The 20,213-nt window shown below is 39.7% G+C and overlaps 1 protein-coding gene across 3 annotated transcripts; it reads left to right on the top strand.

Moving 5' to 3' along the window:
* On the top strand, positions 1–19,836 carry USPL1 (ubiquitin specific peptidase like 1). Of its 3 annotated transcripts, none has more exons than XM_082498348.1 (9): positions 1–79; positions 5,588–5,683; positions 6,314–6,442; positions 10,270–10,927; positions 13,144–13,230; positions 13,665–13,794; positions 15,270–15,395; positions 16,074–16,234; positions 17,394–19,835. In XM_082498348.1, the coding sequence occupies exons 2-9, from the start codon at positions 5,681–5,683 to the stop codon at positions 19,310–19,312; spliced, it is 3,213 nt and encodes a 1,070-aa protein (XP_082354474.1). In that variant the 5' UTR covers positions 1–79; positions 5,588–5,680; the 3' UTR covers positions 19,313–19,835. The 3 variants fall into 3 exon arrangements, with proteins under 3 accessions (XP_082354474.1, XP_082354472.1, XP_082354473.1); XM_082498346.1 differs by having other exon boundaries at positions 34–103; positions 5,588–5,736; positions 17,394–19,836; XM_082498347.1 differs by having other exon boundaries at positions 34–103.
* Positions 19,837–20,213: the final 377 nt, after the last annotated feature.

Below are 20,213 nucleotides of genomic sequence, written 5' to 3'. Positions count from 1 at the left end.
AAACTGCGCAGCAACAGCAGCAGCCGCCGCCGAGCGGGCAGCGGCACGGGCCGCGCTTGACGCCGCCGGCCGCCCTGAGGTAACGACTGGCGAGTAACGGCCGGTGAGTAACGGCCGCGGGGTGGGAGGCGGGGAGGAGGGGGAAGGCCGCGCTGGCCACGCTCTTGCGCCCGCCGAGCGCACGTGCGGCGGGGGCGGGCCGCGCGGGAAGGCCGCTGAGGGGAGGCGGGCGGGCTCGGGTTTAGGGGCTGCGTGTGTTCCGCAGGGCGCCGGGAGTGGCGGCGCGGGGAGGCGAGGCAGGGCGGCGGCTGGCAGGTGAGAACGGGGCTGGCGCTGCGCCGCCGGGCCCGGCGGGCCGGGTTGGCCGTCGGCGGGAAGGGCCGGGGCCGCGGCGAGCCCTCGGGCAGGCCGCGGGGGTGCCCGTTCGTGGGCCGCGGTGGGAGGGCTGCCCGGCGGGTTTGTAAATGCCGACTGAGTATTTCATGTCAGTAGCTGTGCGGGTCGGGTGGGCATTCCCTCCGCTCGGTAAGGCTGGCGGAAAGCAGTGCTTCATAGAAGATGTATATGGTGATGTACTAGTGTGTCTGTGTAGGCAGATATATCCCCCTCGCACAGTTTCCTTATGCTCTAACAACTAACTCTATAAACGCTTTTTTCTTCTACAGTGTTTCCATAGCATATGGATCACTATGGATGTGGATTAAAACCCAAGGAGGCTGCTTCACTATAGGTTTATCTGAAATAATTGAGCGCCTTTTGGTGTTGAAAGAAGGGCAGCAACCAGCACAGCCCTGGCAGCTGGTTAGCTGGCATCTCGCCCCTCAGCCCCTCGTTTCCACTGCTTGGGGCCAGAGACTGAGGCTTTGGCTATGCAAAGTGCCTTCCTGCAATCTTACATCTCTTAGCTGCAGCTATAGTAAACTGCACCCATTTAGGCTACATTTTCCCCAGACTAACTCATGTTTTTTTCAGAAGGACAGAATGATTTGTCAACAAGTCCCAGTCCCTTCTCATACACCCATAAAAGCATTTAATATGAGGAGGTTTAAGAGAAGTCTGACTGTAAAAGAAAGCTTTAGAATAGCAGAGTAGTAACACTGCACGTAGGTTTATTTTGCAACTTTATCAGTTTTATCTTTATTTGCCTTATTCTGTGTTAGGCTTCTTGCAAGAAATGAATTTGTATTTGGTTCTACATAAGGGAAATTTGTAATTCAGCCTAGCACTTACAGGCTGCTGTGCAAACAATTACTTTGTGACCCCAATGATGTCTTGTTACTGTTGCACTTAATGGAATACATTTTGCAGTCAAAATTGTAAGGGGGGGCAGCTGTGATTTGAATATTTAGACTTACAACCTCAGATAAAGAAAAAACTTGATACTCTGATTTCTTCTTGTATAGAGAATGGATAGGTAACAACACTCTGGAATTTTTTCTCACTACTTTTTTTCTCTGACTTTTGTTTGTTTCTTTTCATCTTTTCAATATCCCCTTGATGAAGAAAAGATGTGTAAGATGATTTACAAGAAGGTCATTTTTAAGTGTCCCTTTAGCCTTTAAACAAAGAGGAGATGGTCTCTTCACTGTAATGTAATCAGTGTTCTGTCACTGCTTACTGCAGTTTGTAACTGATCTTTATTTTTAAGGTGTTGTTTTACAAAGTACATCTCATTATTATCAAAAGGTCCATGTCCCTTTTACCACAGAATCATGCAGTGGTTTGGGTTGGAAGGGACCTTTAAAGATTGTCTAGTCCACCTTCCCCTACAATGAACAGGGACATCTTTCACTAGATCAGGTTGCTTAAAGCCCTGTCGAACCTGACCTCAATCATTTCCAATGATGGGGCATCCACAATTTCTCTGGGCAACCTGTCCCAGTGTCTCACCACCTTCATCATAAATAATTTCTTCCTACATCCAATCTAAATCTATCCTCTTTAAATTTAAAACCATTGCCCCTTGTCCTGTCACTACAAGCCATGCTAAAAAGTTTGTCCCCATCTTTCCTGTAGGCCCCCTTTAAGTACTGAAAGGCTGCAATAAGGTGTTCCCCAAAGCCACCTCTTCTCTAGGCTAAACTCCAACTCTCTCAGCCTTTCCTCATAGGAGAGGTGTTCCAGCCCTCTGATTGTTTTTGTGAGGCTCCTCTGGAGCTGCACCAACAGGTCTATGTCTTTCCTGTGCTGAGGACCCCAGAGCTGGACGCAGTACTCCAGGCGGGCTATTATGAGAGCGGAGCAGAGGGGCAGAATCCCCTCCCTCCACCTGCTGGCCACACTTCTTTTGATGCAGCCTAGGATACGGTTGGCTTTCTGGGCTGCAAGTGCACATTGTTGGCTCATGTCTAGCTCTTCACCAGTACCCCCAAGTCCTTCTCAGCAGGGCTGATCTCAATCTCTTCATCCGTCAGTCTGTATTGATACAGGGGTTTGCCCCAACCCAGGTGCAGGACCTTGCATTTGGCCTTGTTGAACCTCATGACGTTTGTACAGGCTCACCTCTCAAGCCTGTTCAGGTCCCTCTGGATGGCATCCCTTCCTTCTAGCATATCAATTGTACCACTTGGCTTGGTGTCATCCACAAACTTGTTGAGGCTGCACTCGATCCAACTGTCTATGTCATTAATAAAGACATTAAATGGTACTGGTTGCAATACAGATCCCTGAGGGACACTACTCATTACTGGTGTCTACTTGGGATGTTGAGCTGTTGACTGCACCTCTTTGGATGTGGCCATCCAGCCAATTCCTTAGCCATCTAACAGTCCATCCATCAAACCAATATCTTTCTAATCCTTCACCTTTTCCTTGTTTTCTGTCTTTTGCCTTGTCAGCTATGTAGCTCATCGGACCTTTTCATAGGCCAATTTAACTCACTAGAACAGCAGAAAAACTTGTGCTTTAGTGAGTTTTCTGCTGTTTTGTGAGTTCGGTTAGGTTTTAGAAAGTCTGACAAGGATGTGAGCTGTCGGGGAAGGTGGGGGGAGAGAAAGAAGAGAAAAGAGAAGAGACCTCCCTGTTCTGCAGCAGTGAGCCATTAGGTCAATTCTACTCAAGGAAGCATAACCATAGCCTTAATAATTATACCAGGTCCATAGCATATTTTGCATTACGTTTTTCAAATATCCAGGATATAAGAAGGAAAGTAGCATAAATGGTTTACAACATGACCCAGTAAGCTTGAAAGCACATTCCTGTGTACAGCAATTGGCTGTTTTTCTTGGCAGCTGTTGATCTGATGCCCAATTTTTGTATGTTGTGCAAAAATCACTAACTTGCTGTAATGTTACAAATACTGAAAATTACAGGCAGGCCACTTGGTACCGCTCTGCACATGTGGTACTGGCACACTCATTTTATTTGCTTGTTGTGTTTATGTCTTTGAAATAAAAATACAATTAATATATTTTTAAAAAATATTTATTGTATTCATAAGTGCAACAGAAGTCTTGGACTCCAGTACTATATTACTGTTGATGGGTGATTATAGTTGGGGGAGATATTGTACATCTCAGAACAGTATTTAAGCTTTAGAAGAGCAGAAGTAACAAGGAACATAATTGAAAAGGAAAGAAAGTATTTTTTTCAGAGGGATGACAGGGAAAACAGGAACTTGCAAAGAAAGGAATATGTTTTATAAAACCAAGGCGTGCTTACAAAGAATAACCTGCAGGTTGTTAGTGTTACTAACCTTTTGAGTGTGTGTTATATTTATGTGGTGAGAAATTGCCTAGAGTTCTAGTCATTTGATCTATGTATTTTATTTACTCTGGAGAGCTGAGGCTGCTTCAGGCCAAGGAATTGACTAAAAAATCCCCTGAACAAATTAGAGACGTTTTCTTACTAGCTATAGCTTGGAGAGTGAAGTTGTTACGTGTTTTAGTGTGGTTGATATCTGCATAACTTGTATAAAAAAATCAAGTTCCTGGCTAGACTAAATATATGATAATAGAGTTGAGTCACACTGTGATAGTGCTATTGCCACTGTGTGAAAAATTGGAGAGCTTGCCTTTCCTTGATAGTCCAACAAGCTTGTATACTTTCAGCTAATTCATTAATTTTTACCTTGAGTGAGCCTGGGACCATGCTGGTTTTTGTACACCTTCCAACTCTACTTTGAAAACTAAACATACACACTCAGGCATGTGGGTTGATATTTTTGTTCTTACCTTCCATTACAACCATTTATTTTATAAGTCAGGGTATACTGCCTTTACGTGTTGCAACCCAGTAATTCTGAAAAGTGCTGCTGAACACTTTGAAAGCATCAATAGGACACACCATCATCTCTATTTGACCCTCTCTTAAGTTGCCATTGAGGGCTGATTTGAAATTAGTTGTTACATTTTCCAACTGTGTTTTTTTTAATTCACGTCCTCTTGGTTTTTAGCATTCTGTCCTGTTCTGTATGGTCTCTCTTTGCCCAGTATTATAAATGGTTTTGGGTTGAACTGGTATTTACATAGGTCTCCAAGAATGCCTTGGTAAATTTATTTTTCCAAAAGGAACTATCACCTGAGTTAGTGCTGTAGTGTAAGAAAGGGTTGTAAGGACATCATGGTGCAGGAGAGGATATTCAGTGGAAGTAATGAAAAGGGAACAGTTGTGGCTGCAGGATAGATATTACATTGATAACTTTGCAGTTCAACTTACATAAACTTCCTCCTGTATCTTAAAGAGAGATGTATTTATTCTCGTTAGTTCCGTTGGAAGTCAGCAGGAGCAGAATTGGGTCCCTGTAGTTCTAAACCTCTGTGTTTTTCTGGCTGATTCAAGGTGGAGTTAGCCTCAGTGCTAGTGAAGGAACAGATTTAAGAAGCTTTCATCTGATGTGTACTGGTTCATAGTGAAGTTGTCCTCCACAAATGTGTCTGTGTGATATGTGAGAAAGGCAAAATTTGGTCCTGAATTTGAGAAATCATTTAAATAGAATAATCAATGCCACTTCTAAAAGATGCAATAGAGTTATGTAGCAGAAATACTGTGAAAGAGCTTTAGTTTGCTAGGAAGTCTATAAGATTGTTAAAACAACATCAGGAGAAGTTTCCAAAAAGTGGCACTAACATCAGGATGCCCTCCTGTAGTTAAAAATTTTTACGTTTGCAGCATAAGCTTTTAATAGTTTATTATGCACTAGATTATCTATTTTGAAAGATGAAACAGTAGGGGTTTTTTGGTTAGTTGTTTTTTTAATGTTCCTCAGCAGCTATCTATAACTGTATGGGTTCTTATTTTAGCTGTTTTTATAGTTTGTTCTTTCTGAAGGTTAGATGCAGTAAGCTGTGATGCCCAGACAAGACATCTACATTTCTGTAGAGTGCACTTGGAAAATACACAAGACCTTGTAGAGTGAAAAGAATAGATAAGCTTGCAAATTCAGGGCCTAAAGCTGTTAAATCTATTAAGTGAGTTAATTTAAAGTTTTGAGTTCATAATCTGCACTAGAAAATAAGTACTTTCAGTTAAAATACTCTTCTGAATTCATTCTCACAGAAAATACAGGCTGCATTATTATTGGTATTTTTCTTCCCCCAAATTTAATCTAATTTTTCTTTAATTGTTTTATTCACTTCTTATTTTTCAGGAGTCTTTGAAAAATCCTTAGTGATCATGACATTGTTACAAGTGACATAAATTAGCCAGTGGCTCAGAATGATGGATACCCAGAAGACTACAAATGGTTTGCAAGTGATTGGAGAAGGGACTGGTATAGGGAAATCGACACTCCACATGGTGGGGTATTTGGGAAAAGTCAGTTGAAACTTGTTTTACATGTGTGCAAAGTTCATATTTTTCTCTGCTTTGAGAGATTTTTTAATTGGTCTTAATTTTACAAAAAAAAATTCTCAAAATTATTTTCCACGGAAATCTATAACAATGGCGAAAGATTATTCTACATAAATCTGTGCCTATGCTTTTTTATTGGCACTATTTCTACAAGTGTTTTCATTCCTCTGAAAATTGATTTATGTTTAAAAAATCTGAGCTTGTGTTCCCTGGCAATAAGTGTCCTGTGGTTTAGTTCAAGCGGAATGAAATATTGCATAATTGTGTTGTTATAGATACCTTATTAAATATTTGAATAATTAAATAAAAAGATAAAGTTATTTAGAACACTACCATATGAATAGATATCTTATAAATATTTTTTAAAAACACCAGTCTAGTATACTTTTTAAAATTGTATTAGGTATTACTTTTAGAAGTTGCACGTTGGTTTTCTATCTTGGTATGTATGTATATCTTACATTGGGATAACATATGAAGTACATAAGTTTATACTGTTTTTTCTTTCTTTTTTCTTTTTTAGAACTTTAATCCTGTGGAAACAACTGCACATGAGTATTGTCCAGTCTGCAAAGAGAAGGGCCAGATCCAAGTTTTACGGACTTACCGTATTAATTTTCAAGAGTCCATTTTTCTTTGTGAAAATCCTCAGGTATTACACTAATTAACATTTTGTTTGGTAGTGCAGAGGTCTTTACCTTTAGCAGTTACACCTCTAAATATAAGATTTTGGTGGTGGTAAGCAGACTGTTGAAATAGGACCCCTTTGAGTCCTTGTGCTGGATGATGTTTGCCTGTATATAGACAAAAACATAACTAATCTGTGTACATGCAGTGTATAGGCATAGCTAGCTACCCTAAAGAATTAAAAAGAGTAGATTAAAATGAATGAAGGAGAGTTTTGCTTACATAACAAGGGAACATAAGTGGTACGAAATAAATCTTTGTACAAATCAAAATACAAGGCAAAAATTTGATGATCCATGTAACTAATCACAGAATCACGGAGTTTTCAGAGTTGGAAGGGACCTCTAGAGATCATCTAGTCCAACTCCCCTGCTAAAGCAGGATTGCCCAGAGCACATTACTCAGGACTGCATCCAGGCGGGTCTTGAAAATCTCCAGAGAAGGGGACTCCACAACCTCCCTGGGCAGCCTGTGCCAGTGCTCTGTCACCCTCACCGTAAAGAAGTGTTTCCGTGGATTTGAACGGAACTTCCTGTGTTCTAACTTGTGCCCATTGCCCCTCGTCCTGTCACTGGGAACTATTGAAAAGAGCTTGGCTCCATCCTCCTTCGACCCACCCTTTAGAGACTTGTAAGCATTAATAAGGTCTCCCCTCAGCCTTCTCTTCTCCAGGCTAAAGAGTCCCAGCTCCCTCAGCCTTTCCTCATAAGGGAGATGCTCCAATCCCTTAATCATCTTAGTTGCCCTTCGCTGGACTCGCTCCAGCAGTTCCCTGTCCCTCTTGAACTGGGGAGCCCAGAACTGGGCACAGTATTCCAGTTGTGGCCTCACCAGTGCAAAGTAGAGGGAGAGAATGACCTCCCTCGACCTACTGGCCACACTCTTCCCTATGCAGCCCAGGATTCCATTGGCCTTTTTGGCGACTAGGGCACATTGCTGGCTCATGGATAATTTACTGTTTACTAGGAGCTCCAGATCCTTCTCCTCAGTACTACTTCCCAGCAGGTCCGCCCCTAACCTATACTTGTGCTTTGTATTCTTCTTCCCCAGGTGCAGGACCTTGCACTTGCTTTTGTTGAACCTCATTAGGTTCTTCTCTGCCCAGCTCTCCAGCCTGTCCAGGTCACGCTGGATGGCAGCACGGCCCTCTGGGGTGTCAGCCACCCCACCCAGTTTGGTATCATCAGCGAACTTGCTGAGGATACACTCTGTCCCTTCATCCAGGTCATTAATGAATATATTAAACAAAATTGGACCAAGTATTGACCCCTGGGGGTCACCACTGGCTACAGGCCTCCAACTAGACTCTGTGCCACTGATCACAACCCTCTGAGTTCTGTCCCACAGCCAACTCTCAATCCACCTTGCTGTCACCTCATCTAGCCCATACTTCCTCAGCTTCCTAATGAGGATGTTATGGGAGACAGTGTCAAAAGCCTTGCTAAAGTCAAGGTAGATGACATCTATGACTCTCCCCTCATCCAGCCAACCAGTTATAACATCATAGAAAGCTATCAGATTGGTCAAGCATGATTTACCCTTGGTAAATCCATGTTGACCACTTCCAATAACTTCCTGTTCCTCAACGTATTGGGAGATGACATCCAGAATGAGTCGCTCCATTACCTTCCCAGGGACAGAGGTGAGACTAACCGGTCTGTAGTTCCCTGGATCCTCCTTCTTGCCTTTTTTGAAGATCGGAGTGATGTCAGCCTTCCTCCAGTCCTCAGGCACCTCTCCTGTTCTCCATGACCTTTCAAAGATGATGGAGAGTGGTCTAGCAATAACATCTGCCAGCTCTCTCAGCACTCGCTGGTGCATCCCGTCAGGGCCCATGGACTTATGAATGTCCAGCTTGGCCAAGTGGTCTCTGACACGGTCCTCCTCAACTGAGGGAAAATCTTCCTCTCTCCAGACCTTCCCCCTTGCCTTCAGAGTATGGGATTCGTGAGGGACAGCTTTCGTAGTGAAGACCAAAGAAAAGGCGGCATTCAGTAACTCTGCCTTCTCTGTGTCTTCCACCACTAGGGCACCCGTCTCATTCATCAGTGGGCCTACATATTCCCTAGTCTTCCTTTTTCTATTGATAGACTCAAAAATCTCTTCTTATTGTCCTTAACTGCAGTGGCCAAGCTGAGTTCTGATTGAGCTTTGGCCCTTCTCATTTTCCCCCTACATAGCTTTGTTATATCTTGATAGTCCTCATAAGTTGCCAACCCCCTTTTCCAGAGAATGTAAACTTTCCTTTTTTTCCTGAGGTCCAGCCAAAGCTCTCTATTTAGCCAGGCTTCTTCCCCGTCTGCTCGTTTTTCAAGACATGGGGATGGCCTTCTCCTGTGCTTCTAAGAGCACCTGCTTGAAGTATGCCCAGCCTTCCTGGGTACCTTTGCTCTTCAAAACTGCATCCCAAGGGACACTCGACCATGCTCCTAAACAGGCTAAAGTCTGCCCTTCGGAAATCCAAGGTGGCAGTTCTGCTGGCTCCCCGCCTTACTTCATCAAGAATTGAAAATTCTATCATTTCATGATCACTCTGCCCAAGGCGACCTCCAACCTTTACATCCCCTACAAGACCACCTCTGTTAACAAAAGGTAGGTCCAGTAGGGCACTTCCCCTAGTTGGTTCCTTCACCAGCTGTGTTAGGAAGTTGTCTTCCACACACTCCAGGAACCTCCATGACTGTCCCCTCTCTGCTGCATAATATTTCCAGCAGACATCTGGGAAGTTGAAGTCCCCCACAAGAACAAGGGCAGATGATTGTGAGACCTCTGCCAGCTGCTTATAGAATACTTCATCGGTTTCTACATCCTGATTGTGGGGGTCTATAACAAACTCCGATCACAATGTCTGCCTTATTGGCCTTCCCCTTAATTCTTATCCATACGCACTCAACACTGTCATCCACACTTTTAAGTTCCAGACTTACAAAACTGCCCCTAACATAGAGGGGGGCACAATACACAACTCTTGCAGATGTGAGTCTCCTATTTTCCCTTCTTTAAGTCTGGGTAATACAAATAGGTTTGTAGATACAAATAGGTTTGTAATTATAATTACAATGCTTGTTTGGGTTCCCCCCCCTTTTAAGTTTAACCTTAGCTGGATTTCTGTGCTGCTTAATATTTGAGTTGTGGTTTTGCTGCCTCTCTTCTCCACTGCTCCATTTATGTGGGGATGGCATAGCAGTCCCATATGGACTGGTGCCATTAAATTTGTAGATAGAGACTAGACTAGATATGGGTCTAGAGTTTCTTTTCCCATCCCTCTCCACTTTTAAATAATCATAGTATTGTTCTGGAGATTATTAATAGTGGATTTGACTATATTCTGGTTGCAGAATAGCTATATATTTAAGACGCTACCAATACCTGGTCTAATGCAGCTGGCTAGCCTGAAATATACCTTGTCAGTTTTGGCACCAGTAGTCTCTGAGGCACAAGATGATAATGCCAAATCTGTACCCTAAAGGAATGGATTTAGCAGAACAAAGCAAGAGGACTCTCCTTAGCAAAATTAGGTTGTTTTCAGGGGCTGGAAGCATTTACTGGAAAAGTAGTGTTGATTATCACTACTGATATATTTACTTCACAACTGCTTATAAGACAGTAGTTGGATAAAACACCCTTCCTGGCATGCATACATACATTGAATTTATGTATTGATTTCATTAAAATACCACTTTACAGAAGTCCTACATTCTATTTCAAGAATATGGTTTGTACTTTTTTTTAGCTCTCAGTCACCTGAAATTGCTTTGTAGATTTCACTGTAACTTTCTTTCTTTCCTTTAGTGTATCTATCCGCTTGGTTATAAACCATTAAACAGCATAATTACTTCTGCTGATTCAGAAAATCATCAAGTTCCGTCTACTCATAAGAAAAGGAAATTGTGTGATATCAGTGACTTTTCTTCTGTTGAATCACATTCAAAAAAAGCAAGAACTAATAATGTGGTAAATGTTGAGCACACTATTAATACAGACCCTGTTGTCAAATGCTATCAGAATAGCTTATGTATTCCCAAGTCAAGCCTACATGATGTGTTACAAAATGATCAGCAAAAACCTAGTAACAACGTGGAGCCCTGTGTGCAGAAGGTGGATTTTGAAACAACCACCAACACCAACAACTATCAAGAAAGTCTGCCCAAGATTTCTAGTCCCAGAACACAACTCTTGCCAAATTCTGAACTTTGCTCAACAACATCTGAAATTTTGCTCAAAGATGATAAAGGTTCTACTAATAACACGGAGTTACGTCTGCAGTGGAGAAACATGCATAATCTTTGTTGGTTAGATTGTATTTTGTCAGCACTGGTACACTTAGAAATATTAAAATTTGCTCTGGCAGAAGAATATAATGGTGGAAAATGTTTACTGCAGGAACTCTTAACAAAATATAATCAAGCAACTGTGCTTCTGAATACCTGTAAAAGGAGTAAAGTAAAAGGTGAGTAAATTTAGCTGCTGTTTCTTCATATTCAGGCTGATCTGATGTGCTACAAATATGTGGAATTTAGTACAGTTCACATAAATATGCCTCTGTTCTATTCCAAGATGACAAAATAATGAGTTACAACTCATCACCATGAATTTGTAGAGTAGTGTGCTTTATCTAGCAGACTCCCAGTAACCACTGAAATTGTTTTTCTTGGGACAAATGTGCCCACTTTGAAAGCATCAGACACTAAGCATCTGTTGAATTTTTTTTTGTCCTATCCCACATAGAGAATTTGTGAATTGTTTATGTAATTGAGCCTGACTGTTTCCTTCCCCTCTGTCTGTTCTCCCCTTCCTGACTGTTCCCTTTGCCCTATCGTATTAGGATTCTGTTTTAATCTTCAAAATAATTTCTGCTGTGGTTTATAACCTTGTATAAATGGGCAGTTGCCTTGTAACACGAAAAATAGTAAAGCTGGGAAAGTATGTTCTCTTCTGGCTCCAACTGTGCTCATTGAAGGAATGCTTCCATTGAGATGTGCAGGCAGTGCTGTGGATGGTAGTGCTTCCTAGCCTGTTTCAGTCAAAATTACTCAAACACATTAACCTGGTTCATACTATCTGGAAAAGTTTAGTGAGTACTCACAGGTTTGAGGACTGTAACCTCCAAGCGCAAGGGGCAGTGATGGGCAGCTGGGGGCAAACTTCCAGGCAGCAGAGCTGGAGTCAGAGGAGGATGTGTCACTGTAATCTACTAGTATGGCCTTTGATCATTTTTTGTACTGTGGATTCAGTTTAAGACTCTTAAACTAACATCTGTTTTTCTTAGTCCTCTGGAACTGACCCATTGGTGACATAAGTCTGAACTTGTAAGAGATCATCTGTTAGAGAATTATATATATCTCTGGTTAGCAGGTAGCGTTCATGATTTTTTTTTCAATAGATGTTCCAGGAAAAGTGTGTGCTTGAATATAGACTGTAGACCCAGGACAGCATTAGATAACTTGGAGAATATTGTAGCTTTCCTGGGAAAAATAATAGGTATATCAAAAATGGTTTAACCCACCTTGTGGCAAAGAAAACATACTCTTTTACAGAGGGGAAAAAAATAATCCAAAAATATTCTGAAGCAGTTCATGTACTCTGCTTGCCGGGAAGTCAGGCTGCTTGATTTTAGGTTTTCAGCTATTATCTGGAAGCCCTCTACCATCACAAAACCCCTCTTTCCCCTCTGTTGTGCTGTGTTTGCAAAGGAGTTCTTGTGTGCAAGAGCCCTTAAGTGGAGATGTTAGGTGTTGGAATATAGTGTTGTTTGAGCTAACTTAAACCTTTGCATTTCCAGGAATTGCTGCAAAACAAATTAGTTTTAATTCATACAACAGTGGGGAGGGTATTGGGTGAAGAGTGTTGTAGAGAGAAGGTGTAGTATTTATTCTGCTCTTCTGTGTGATTTTTCAGCATCTTTTACATATGTTTGGTTTTGAAAACAATCAAAAGCAATAGAGCTGCAAGGAACTTCTTTTTACCTTTTATATATATACAGGTTTTATAAGTAAGAAATAGTTTCCACAGCTATTTTAAATGCTTTAATTTGTGCAGGTTATGGTCATAATTGTGTAGTACAAGTTATGTTCTTGCTTGTGCTTTAAGAATGGGTTTGTGCATGAACAATGTAACTTGTACAGTTAAAATACATAGTAAGATAAGTAATGTACACTATTTTAAAAATAATTGTTATTATTTTAAATGCTAACTTATGAAATTATTATTTAATCTGGAACAACAAATTTAAATTTTTTATTACGAATTGTGTGACATCATTACAGAGCATGTAAGCAAATTTTTGCACTTTTGATCTTAATGTTTAGGTTTTAAAATCTACTCTTAGTCTCTGAATCTCCAGGGTTTGTAATCTCTGGTTACGTTATCCTTAAATGTCACTACTATCTAGCTATTGTTATAGACTCTTAGCCATAATTTAAGTCATAAATTAAGGTTGAGTAACTGCTGGTTAGCAGACTGCAGCAAAATGTGTAATGCGTTCTGTAATTTTCAAATCAATTAGCACCAAGCATTGGCTATTTTACCAACAATTTTAGGCAAATAGGTCAATATGAAAGTCGTCAGTTTGCAGAGAGTAAGTGCATGTTAGGGGTACATATGTGTGTGAAAAGGTGGGGTTGTTACATATAAATACATGAAAGCATATCTATTTTTTTTCTTTAGATGTTCTTCCAAAAGCAGAATCACACCTCAATGAAATCAGAAACAGAATTTTTATGCAGCTTCAGCCTCGGCTTAAGTGTGAATTGGGTAAGTAGTTAGTGCTGCATCTCAGTATTTACTTTCAGGAAACTCTACATGTAAAGCCTTGTAATATGTCAGTACATGAAAATACGTATGTACATATGCATCCAAGACAGCTTGCAAATCTTTTTTTTTTTTTTTTTTTTTTGGTGACATATACATACATTACAGTATGATCAGCTGGTTTGTCCTTTGACTGTTTTTGACTTTTTACAGAGCATATTCTTGTCTTTGTAACTCTAAAATTTCTAACTTCATGAAATTGTTGTTGATAACAACCTAATAACATGGATCAATCCTCTTATCCCTTTGCTGTGAGGATTAGAAATACAGCCTTGAAGGAATAACTGGAATTCAAATTGTAGCAATAAGCTTTTCTTCATTTTTGAAGTACTGAAAGCTGAATATTCAGTGACTTTTTTTCTGCTCCATCTTTGAAGGTAAGAAGGAGAGTCCAGTGTTTGCATTCCCTCTGCTCTTACAACTGGATCAACAAGCTGAGAAACTATTCTTGCATTCATTTTCATGGAAGTTTGAATGTGTATGTTGTGGCTACAAATACCAGGACCGGTGAGAGTTTGTTTTTGTTTTTTTTTTAAGTAGCTTCTAGATAACTGTTCTGTCTTACCTTTTTAAGTCTGCATATAATAGTTGATTTTGTTCAGATTTCTAGGTTTTGTGCAGCTTAAGCTTGTTGGTGAAGTTTTGTGATCTGCTTTTTTAGGCTAGTGTTTGCAAATAGTTTCCTGCTATGTCATGGCGTAGGAAACTATGTTATCACTTAATTAAGAAAGAAATAATAGGTAACTGTGTGAGTTCCCGGCCATGCTCACTCTGGTATTTTGCTGACAGTATACAAATTGTTGTGGTTCTAAAGAATAGATGCCTAGTATGCTTTTGCTGTTGAAGAAAATCTGTAATATTCATTTGGATTACAAAGAATCAGAGTGTCTCAGATTGAACATTAGGAATAAGTTTTTCACTTTGAGGGTGGTAAGGCACTGGTTGCCCAGAGAGGTTGTTGAGGCCCCATCCCTGGAGGTGTTCAAGGCCAGGCTGGATGTGGCCTTGGGCAACCTGGTCTAGTGAGAGGTGTCCCTGCCTGTGGCAGGGGGGTTGGAACTTGATGATCTTCAAGGTCCTTTCCAACCTAAACCATTCTATGATAATTTATCTATTTTAAAATAGCATTCCACAGAAGTAATTTCTTGAGAATTGATTTAGTTCTGTGTAGCTGCAGGTACAAGCTCGTCATTTAGGCTTCTTTTAAGAGTAAGCAGAAAAAGAGAGACACCTTCAGAAGACAGATTACTTTGCTTGAAAAATGCCTGTTTCTCTCCGCTATCTTAGGCTTATAGGATAACATTCTAGATCCCCAAGTCAGATAAGATTAATGCTATCTGTTACACTGCCAGCTAATGTATAGTCCTGGTTAATAGGATGTGTTCAAGAGCCTTTGTTAACATACTGGTTTTTTTTTTTAAAAAGTTGAAAAATCTAGGTTAGGTTGAATATAAAGGAAGTCCTTTCTGTGGCTAATGAATGAATAAACTATGTTATTTCACTTTAATATCCCGTACATTGTATTTTTGTACAATATAACCCTGTGTAATCTCAGCTCTGAATGTACTGTTTTTTGAAAACAAGACCTTGTATAACATGGATTCTGAGGTAATTTGTTACCGCTTCCTTCTCTCCTTGAGAATCTTTATTAGCTAGTAAATATTTGAATCCTGGTACAAGCTCTGTCTTATGTTGGAAAGGAAACAGAGATAACGTGCTATGGAAGAAGGAGCAAATAATGTGAAACTGAAGGCCACAGAGCTGCTGAGAACAAACGGTGACTGATGCTGTTTGGCAGAACTGAATTCAGTTCTGACTTGGATGTGATGCAGTCAGTGGAATTCATACAAATAGGATGAATATGAATAGAATTTGGCTTTGTCTTAACATTTTTATAACTTTTTTTCTCCTAGTAAAACGTGTATATTCATTGTTTTCTGATCAGAAACTCAATTTACTCCTTTTTGTGTATGTGTGTCCAGACTTAGGAAAACGCTAACAACATTCACGAATATAATCCCTGATTGGCATCCACTTAATGCGATTCATGTTGGACCATGTAATAACTGTAGTGACAGATCTCAAAGAAGACAGATGATTTTGGAAAAGTAAGTTTGAATATGTGAACTCAAAAATAAAATGCATAAAATTCTGAGACTTCATTTATTGAATGTATCACTTTCAAAACCAAACTATTATCTTGAGTTTACAGAGATTCTAAACTTTGAACTCTGATAAATACCCACGTTTGAAGATTTTAAATAACTCTTAAATGCTGAGATGGCAAATAGCGTTTAATAAGCATGAAACTTAGAGCAGTGTTTAACATGCTGACCAGCACATGTGTTTGAGCCAGGTCATAAATACTTACTACCGAGTAGTAAATATAGACAACTGATATCCAGTGTCGGGCTTTCCACAATCCCTGCCGTTGGTGGATAAAACTGTTGGCTGATACTGTTGGCTGATCATCTGTTTACTAGTTTGACTTGGGAACAGTGTCCTTTCCTACTGTGGTTATGGCACAGTTGTCTCCTGGTTTTTTCACCACCTCCCCACTCACAAAATCCCTTATGTGGTCTTGTTTTTTTCCCCTAGTCTATAACAAAATGGAATATCCCGTTAAGGTATTCTTATCCCTTGCCTACTGTGCAATCTGGAGACGTGTGTTGAAGTAGCATAGGAAGGGCAGGACTACATACTCTTTGAAGTGCCTTACTTTTTCATTAGGAACTTTTGCCACTATTTTGTTGTAATAAACTGGTGCTTTGTTGTTTCTTTATTAGAGTACCCTCAATATTAATGTTACATTTCGTAGAAGGCTTGCCACATAACAACCTGAAGAACTATTCATTTCGGTTTGAAGAAGATACCTACCAGATAACATCTATTGTTCAGTATCAAACAGATAAGAAGCATTTCATAACCTGGTCTTTGAATCCTGATGGTAAGAACCATAAATTCTATTATAATACTTCACGAGTCTACATCAAATACTGTTTTATGGCTTACTGCAATAGTCTCAACAGTCCATATAAAATAACAAGGATTTCCTTTGTCTGTATTCTAAAATTCACATTAAAATTTTGTGAATAATTGTGGGAACTTTGTTACTCAAGGTGAAGATTTCAGTTTGGTTTAACTGATTTGTTCAGCAGTATTCTGTGCTACACTGTACTCGCTGGCAAAAGTTATTTGGCTAGAGTTGTTTCCTTTCATAACCTTTTGTAAAAGTTAAAAGATACAGTCTGAGCATGACTGTGGGACAAATGGTATTGGTTATTTTGAAGCCAGTTATTAATCCATTTTTGGCTCGAAGTAAGGGAACCTATGGAACTACCAGCATTAATGAAGTTTCTTTCCATTTCTGAACTTTGCTGCATCTGAGGCACAAATCCACGTTAGAAACATTACTAATGGTATGATGGTTTTACCATTGATGGAAACTCCATAATCAGAGAAGGTGAAAAGTTGATATTTTGATTCTCATACTTCTGTAGAGAGAATGGAGTGCAGTCTTATCAAGTGTTCTGACAACATGAAAATTGTCTAAATCATACTGCCAGAGTTTAAGAAATAGGAAGAGGAAGAAGCTGGGAAGTGCCTAGTTAGGAACACCATATATATCTATTTTTAAATTCTTAAAGCTGTAAAATATTTGTTCATGATCTGTGAACAATTTACAGATGATGAGGCAGGTTATCAAAACGAGCAGTTTCTCTTAAACCACTGTGCCTCCCACCCAATCAATGTAAAAGGTCTGCAGAGAAACTTAATTTGAGAGGCGGTTCTTCCCTCAGAACTGTGCAAGTATTTTCAGACAATATGTCAGCATCATTAGCTCAAAAAAACCCTACCTTAGCTTGTTTTTTTGGTTGACCTACTCTGACCTGTAATAATGTTGCTGCAAATTCTGCTTGTGTGTGTTCTTTTTATAGTGGAAATGTTCCAGTTTTCTCTGATGTAATAAAGAATGGAGAAAAAACCCTTTATTTTCTGCTTCTCAAGGGAATGGGTTAATAAAAATATTTGGTGAATGTCTGAGGATAGTGACTTCAATTTTAAACGTCTCTAAGTCTCTACACTGGTTGCTGTTTATTTTTCAGGAACTTGGCTTGAATGTGATGATTTAAAGGGGCCATATTGCAAGAGACATAAAAGATTTGAAGTTCCTCCTTCAGAGATACATATTGTTATCTGGGAAAAGAAAACATCCCATGTGCCAGAAGAACTGAATTCACAGTTCCACAGTAAAAATATTGAAGATTTTCCTCTTAATAATGTACAGTCAAATTCCACAGTGTTGCATTGTGGTTTTGATAACACTGTAGACAAAATACCTGCAGAACATCGCAAAGAGGATTCTGTGAGAACTCCAGATAAGAAACAGCAGCAGGTAGCTGAGGATGAAAGTATTGTTCGTCATGGTTTAGAAAATCTGGCACATGATGATCTTGTAGCACTGACGCTTGAAGAAATTCAAGTTGACTCAGAAAGTAAATCGCTGCTGAACGGACAGATGGTGGGAAATAACCTTGTTGAAATTGGCACACCGCAACAGCAGGAATCGGCATTTTCACCTAACACTCCATATACAGGAGAGTTTGCTGGAACTAGTCTAGCTATGAACAATAAATGCATGTTATATGAAAATTCCAGTATTTGCTTACCTCTAGAAGAGTTGAACCCAGCAAATATTACTCCTCCTGTGCCCAAAAAAACCCACAACCCTGAACCATCTGATTCGTCGCTTGCTCAAAGAACAGATGACAGAACTAATTTACCTAACAGAGAACATGGATCAAATTCAGAACTACAGCTAAACAAGAAGTTGTCACCAGTAGAGAATATTATACAAAAATCACCTGACTTGAAGGATGCAAGCAAAATTGTAGTTAATTCTCAGGTTGCCAATTCAGCTGCTGCCAATAATTCCTTTCAGTCTTCACACAAAGACCAAAAAAGAGGATTTGTAGGAAGCTGGGTAAAGAAATTATTAAGCAAGAATACTTCTTTTATGCCTTTAAGTGCCTCAGGTCTCAAGAATGAGAGAAGTTGCAGAACTCCCTCAATGCAAAAAATAAGTGAAGTGAGGTTGCCAGTTAAGGGAGCAAGTAACTTTGGTGGATTTCAAAGCAGAGGTACAAAGAAAACAACTGAGACCCCAAAGTCAGTGGTTCCTCAGAGTAATAATATTAATCCTTTATCAAATTTCAAAGGGTTTTCTCAGAGCACTCGTCTTCCAACAGCAAGTCATACCACTATTGAAGGTCCAACTTGGAATAAGTCAGGAAGTACGTTGGGTACCTCAGGTAAAGTGACTCAATTCCATTCGCCTAGCTATAACTCTGGGAAGGCAGAGGAGTCAGATAGTGACAAAACAAAAAAACTTCGCCTAAAACTGTTAAAAAAACTTAATGCTAAAAAGAAGAAGTTGGCTTCACTGGATAGGCTTGCAGTGGAACAGATGAAACATGAAAAACCTGTGAATGGAGATGCAAGCACCCCGTCACAGATTGCATCTCACAACGACAGTGAATTATTGCAGAGCGTTTTAAAGGAACTGCAGTATCAGATTGATGTCGCAGATAATGAATCTGAATTTAATGCGAACTCGGTAGCAGGGTGCACTAACCATAATAACAACGATGAAATACTGGCGGAATTACTGTCCCCTACTTCAACAGTTACTTCCTTGGAGGCTCCAAAAAGTGAAGATGAATGTATGTATATGGAAATGGTGGATAGCAGTGTTGCAACAACAGCGACTGATGACAAGACCGGTGTGCCACATGCACCAATGACAAGCATGTGCACAAGCGAGGACCACAATTATTACAGTCCTGTAAAGGACAGTAATTCAGAACTTCATACAATAGGCAAATCCAGTGTGAAAAAACTCGCTTTTGAAAGCCCTACACGGGAAGATATCCTTGAAGACCTATTCTCCATTTCAGCACCAAGCTCGATGGCAGGTGACATAGATTTACCTCATTTTGATGAAACTCTGTTTGAAACTTGGTAAATATTAATTTTATTGGTTTCAAGTATTTGTCAATATTATGTATATTTTGAAACAAAGCACTATTAAATTATATTTTCTAACTAGTGTAATTGCACACTGGCTGGACTTGAACAGTTTACATTTGAGCTATTATTTTTCTTAAAGTTTTATTGTAGCAGACAAATAAGGTTTTAATGCATTTTATTTTTCTGAGAAGGAGTTATTTTAGCTTTCAGATACGATGATGATTTTTAATTAAAAGCTCCTATGAGTCTTAATTTTTGCTGCTTTTAATATGGAAAACTTATCCATAGTCCACTGAGTTTGAGAAATAATAAACTTCAGTAGTCTTGACGATGTAATGGTGTAAGAAATATTATTTAGGTAGTAGTGATTTATTTTCATAATAAGTTGGGGATCACCCAACTCCTGAAGTCTTTTTGTCCCACATTTAAAAAAGAAACAAAAAATACCTTCTACAATCAGGATGTTCGCATCCTTTGATACAAAGATCATTTGCAACACTAAACTTGAGGCTGGTATACTGTTAGGAGCTCTGCTCTTTTCAGAATTACTGTTCAATAAGCACACCCCTTGGATCCAAGGAAGGATGGATACATGGTAGAAATTTTCCTGTTGAAAATTATGGCACGTACTGGGTTTTCATCCTGGGTAACTCAAAATATAATTTGGCAGAATATTCTCCACTGACTTATTTTTTAAGTAAAATTAATAACATTTGGACCAGAGTTTGCAGCACTAAAAAAGAATTTCAGATGTAACTTTTAGTTACTCATAACTGCAAATTCACTAATAAAAGAAAGGTTTCCAAGAATTAAAATTAGCTGTAAATTAGCACCCATTACTGTTGTCACTAGGAATTTTTCATGGCTACAGCAGGGCACCCCTGTCTGTGTGTGAG

Source organism: Vanellus vanellus (assembly GCF_965231255.1).
Source record: "Vanellus vanellus genome assembly, chromosome: 1".
In the NCBI taxonomy this organism is placed as follows: Eukaryota; Metazoa; Chordata; class Aves; order Charadriiformes; family Charadriidae; genus Vanellus; species Vanellus vanellus.
The sequence above is the reverse complement of the archived record's forward strand: the minus strand, read 5'-3'. Positions and strand labels throughout refer to the sequence as shown.

Bases quoted from the DNA above. Each gene is read 5' to 3' on its own strand.
- USPL1 (XM_082498346.1), top strand. From the start codon at position 5,656: ATGATGGATACCCAGAAGACTACAAATGGTTTGCAAGTGATTGGAGAA. The intron at 6,443-10,269 runs GTATTACACTAA...TCTTTCCTTTAG, and splicing joins TTCTTTGTGAAAATCCTCAG to TGTATCTATCCGCTTGGTTA. The intron at 13,231-13,664 runs GTAAGTAGTTAG...CCATCTTTGAAG, and splicing joins TCGGCTTAAGTGTGAATTGG to GTAAGAAGGAGAGTCCAGTG.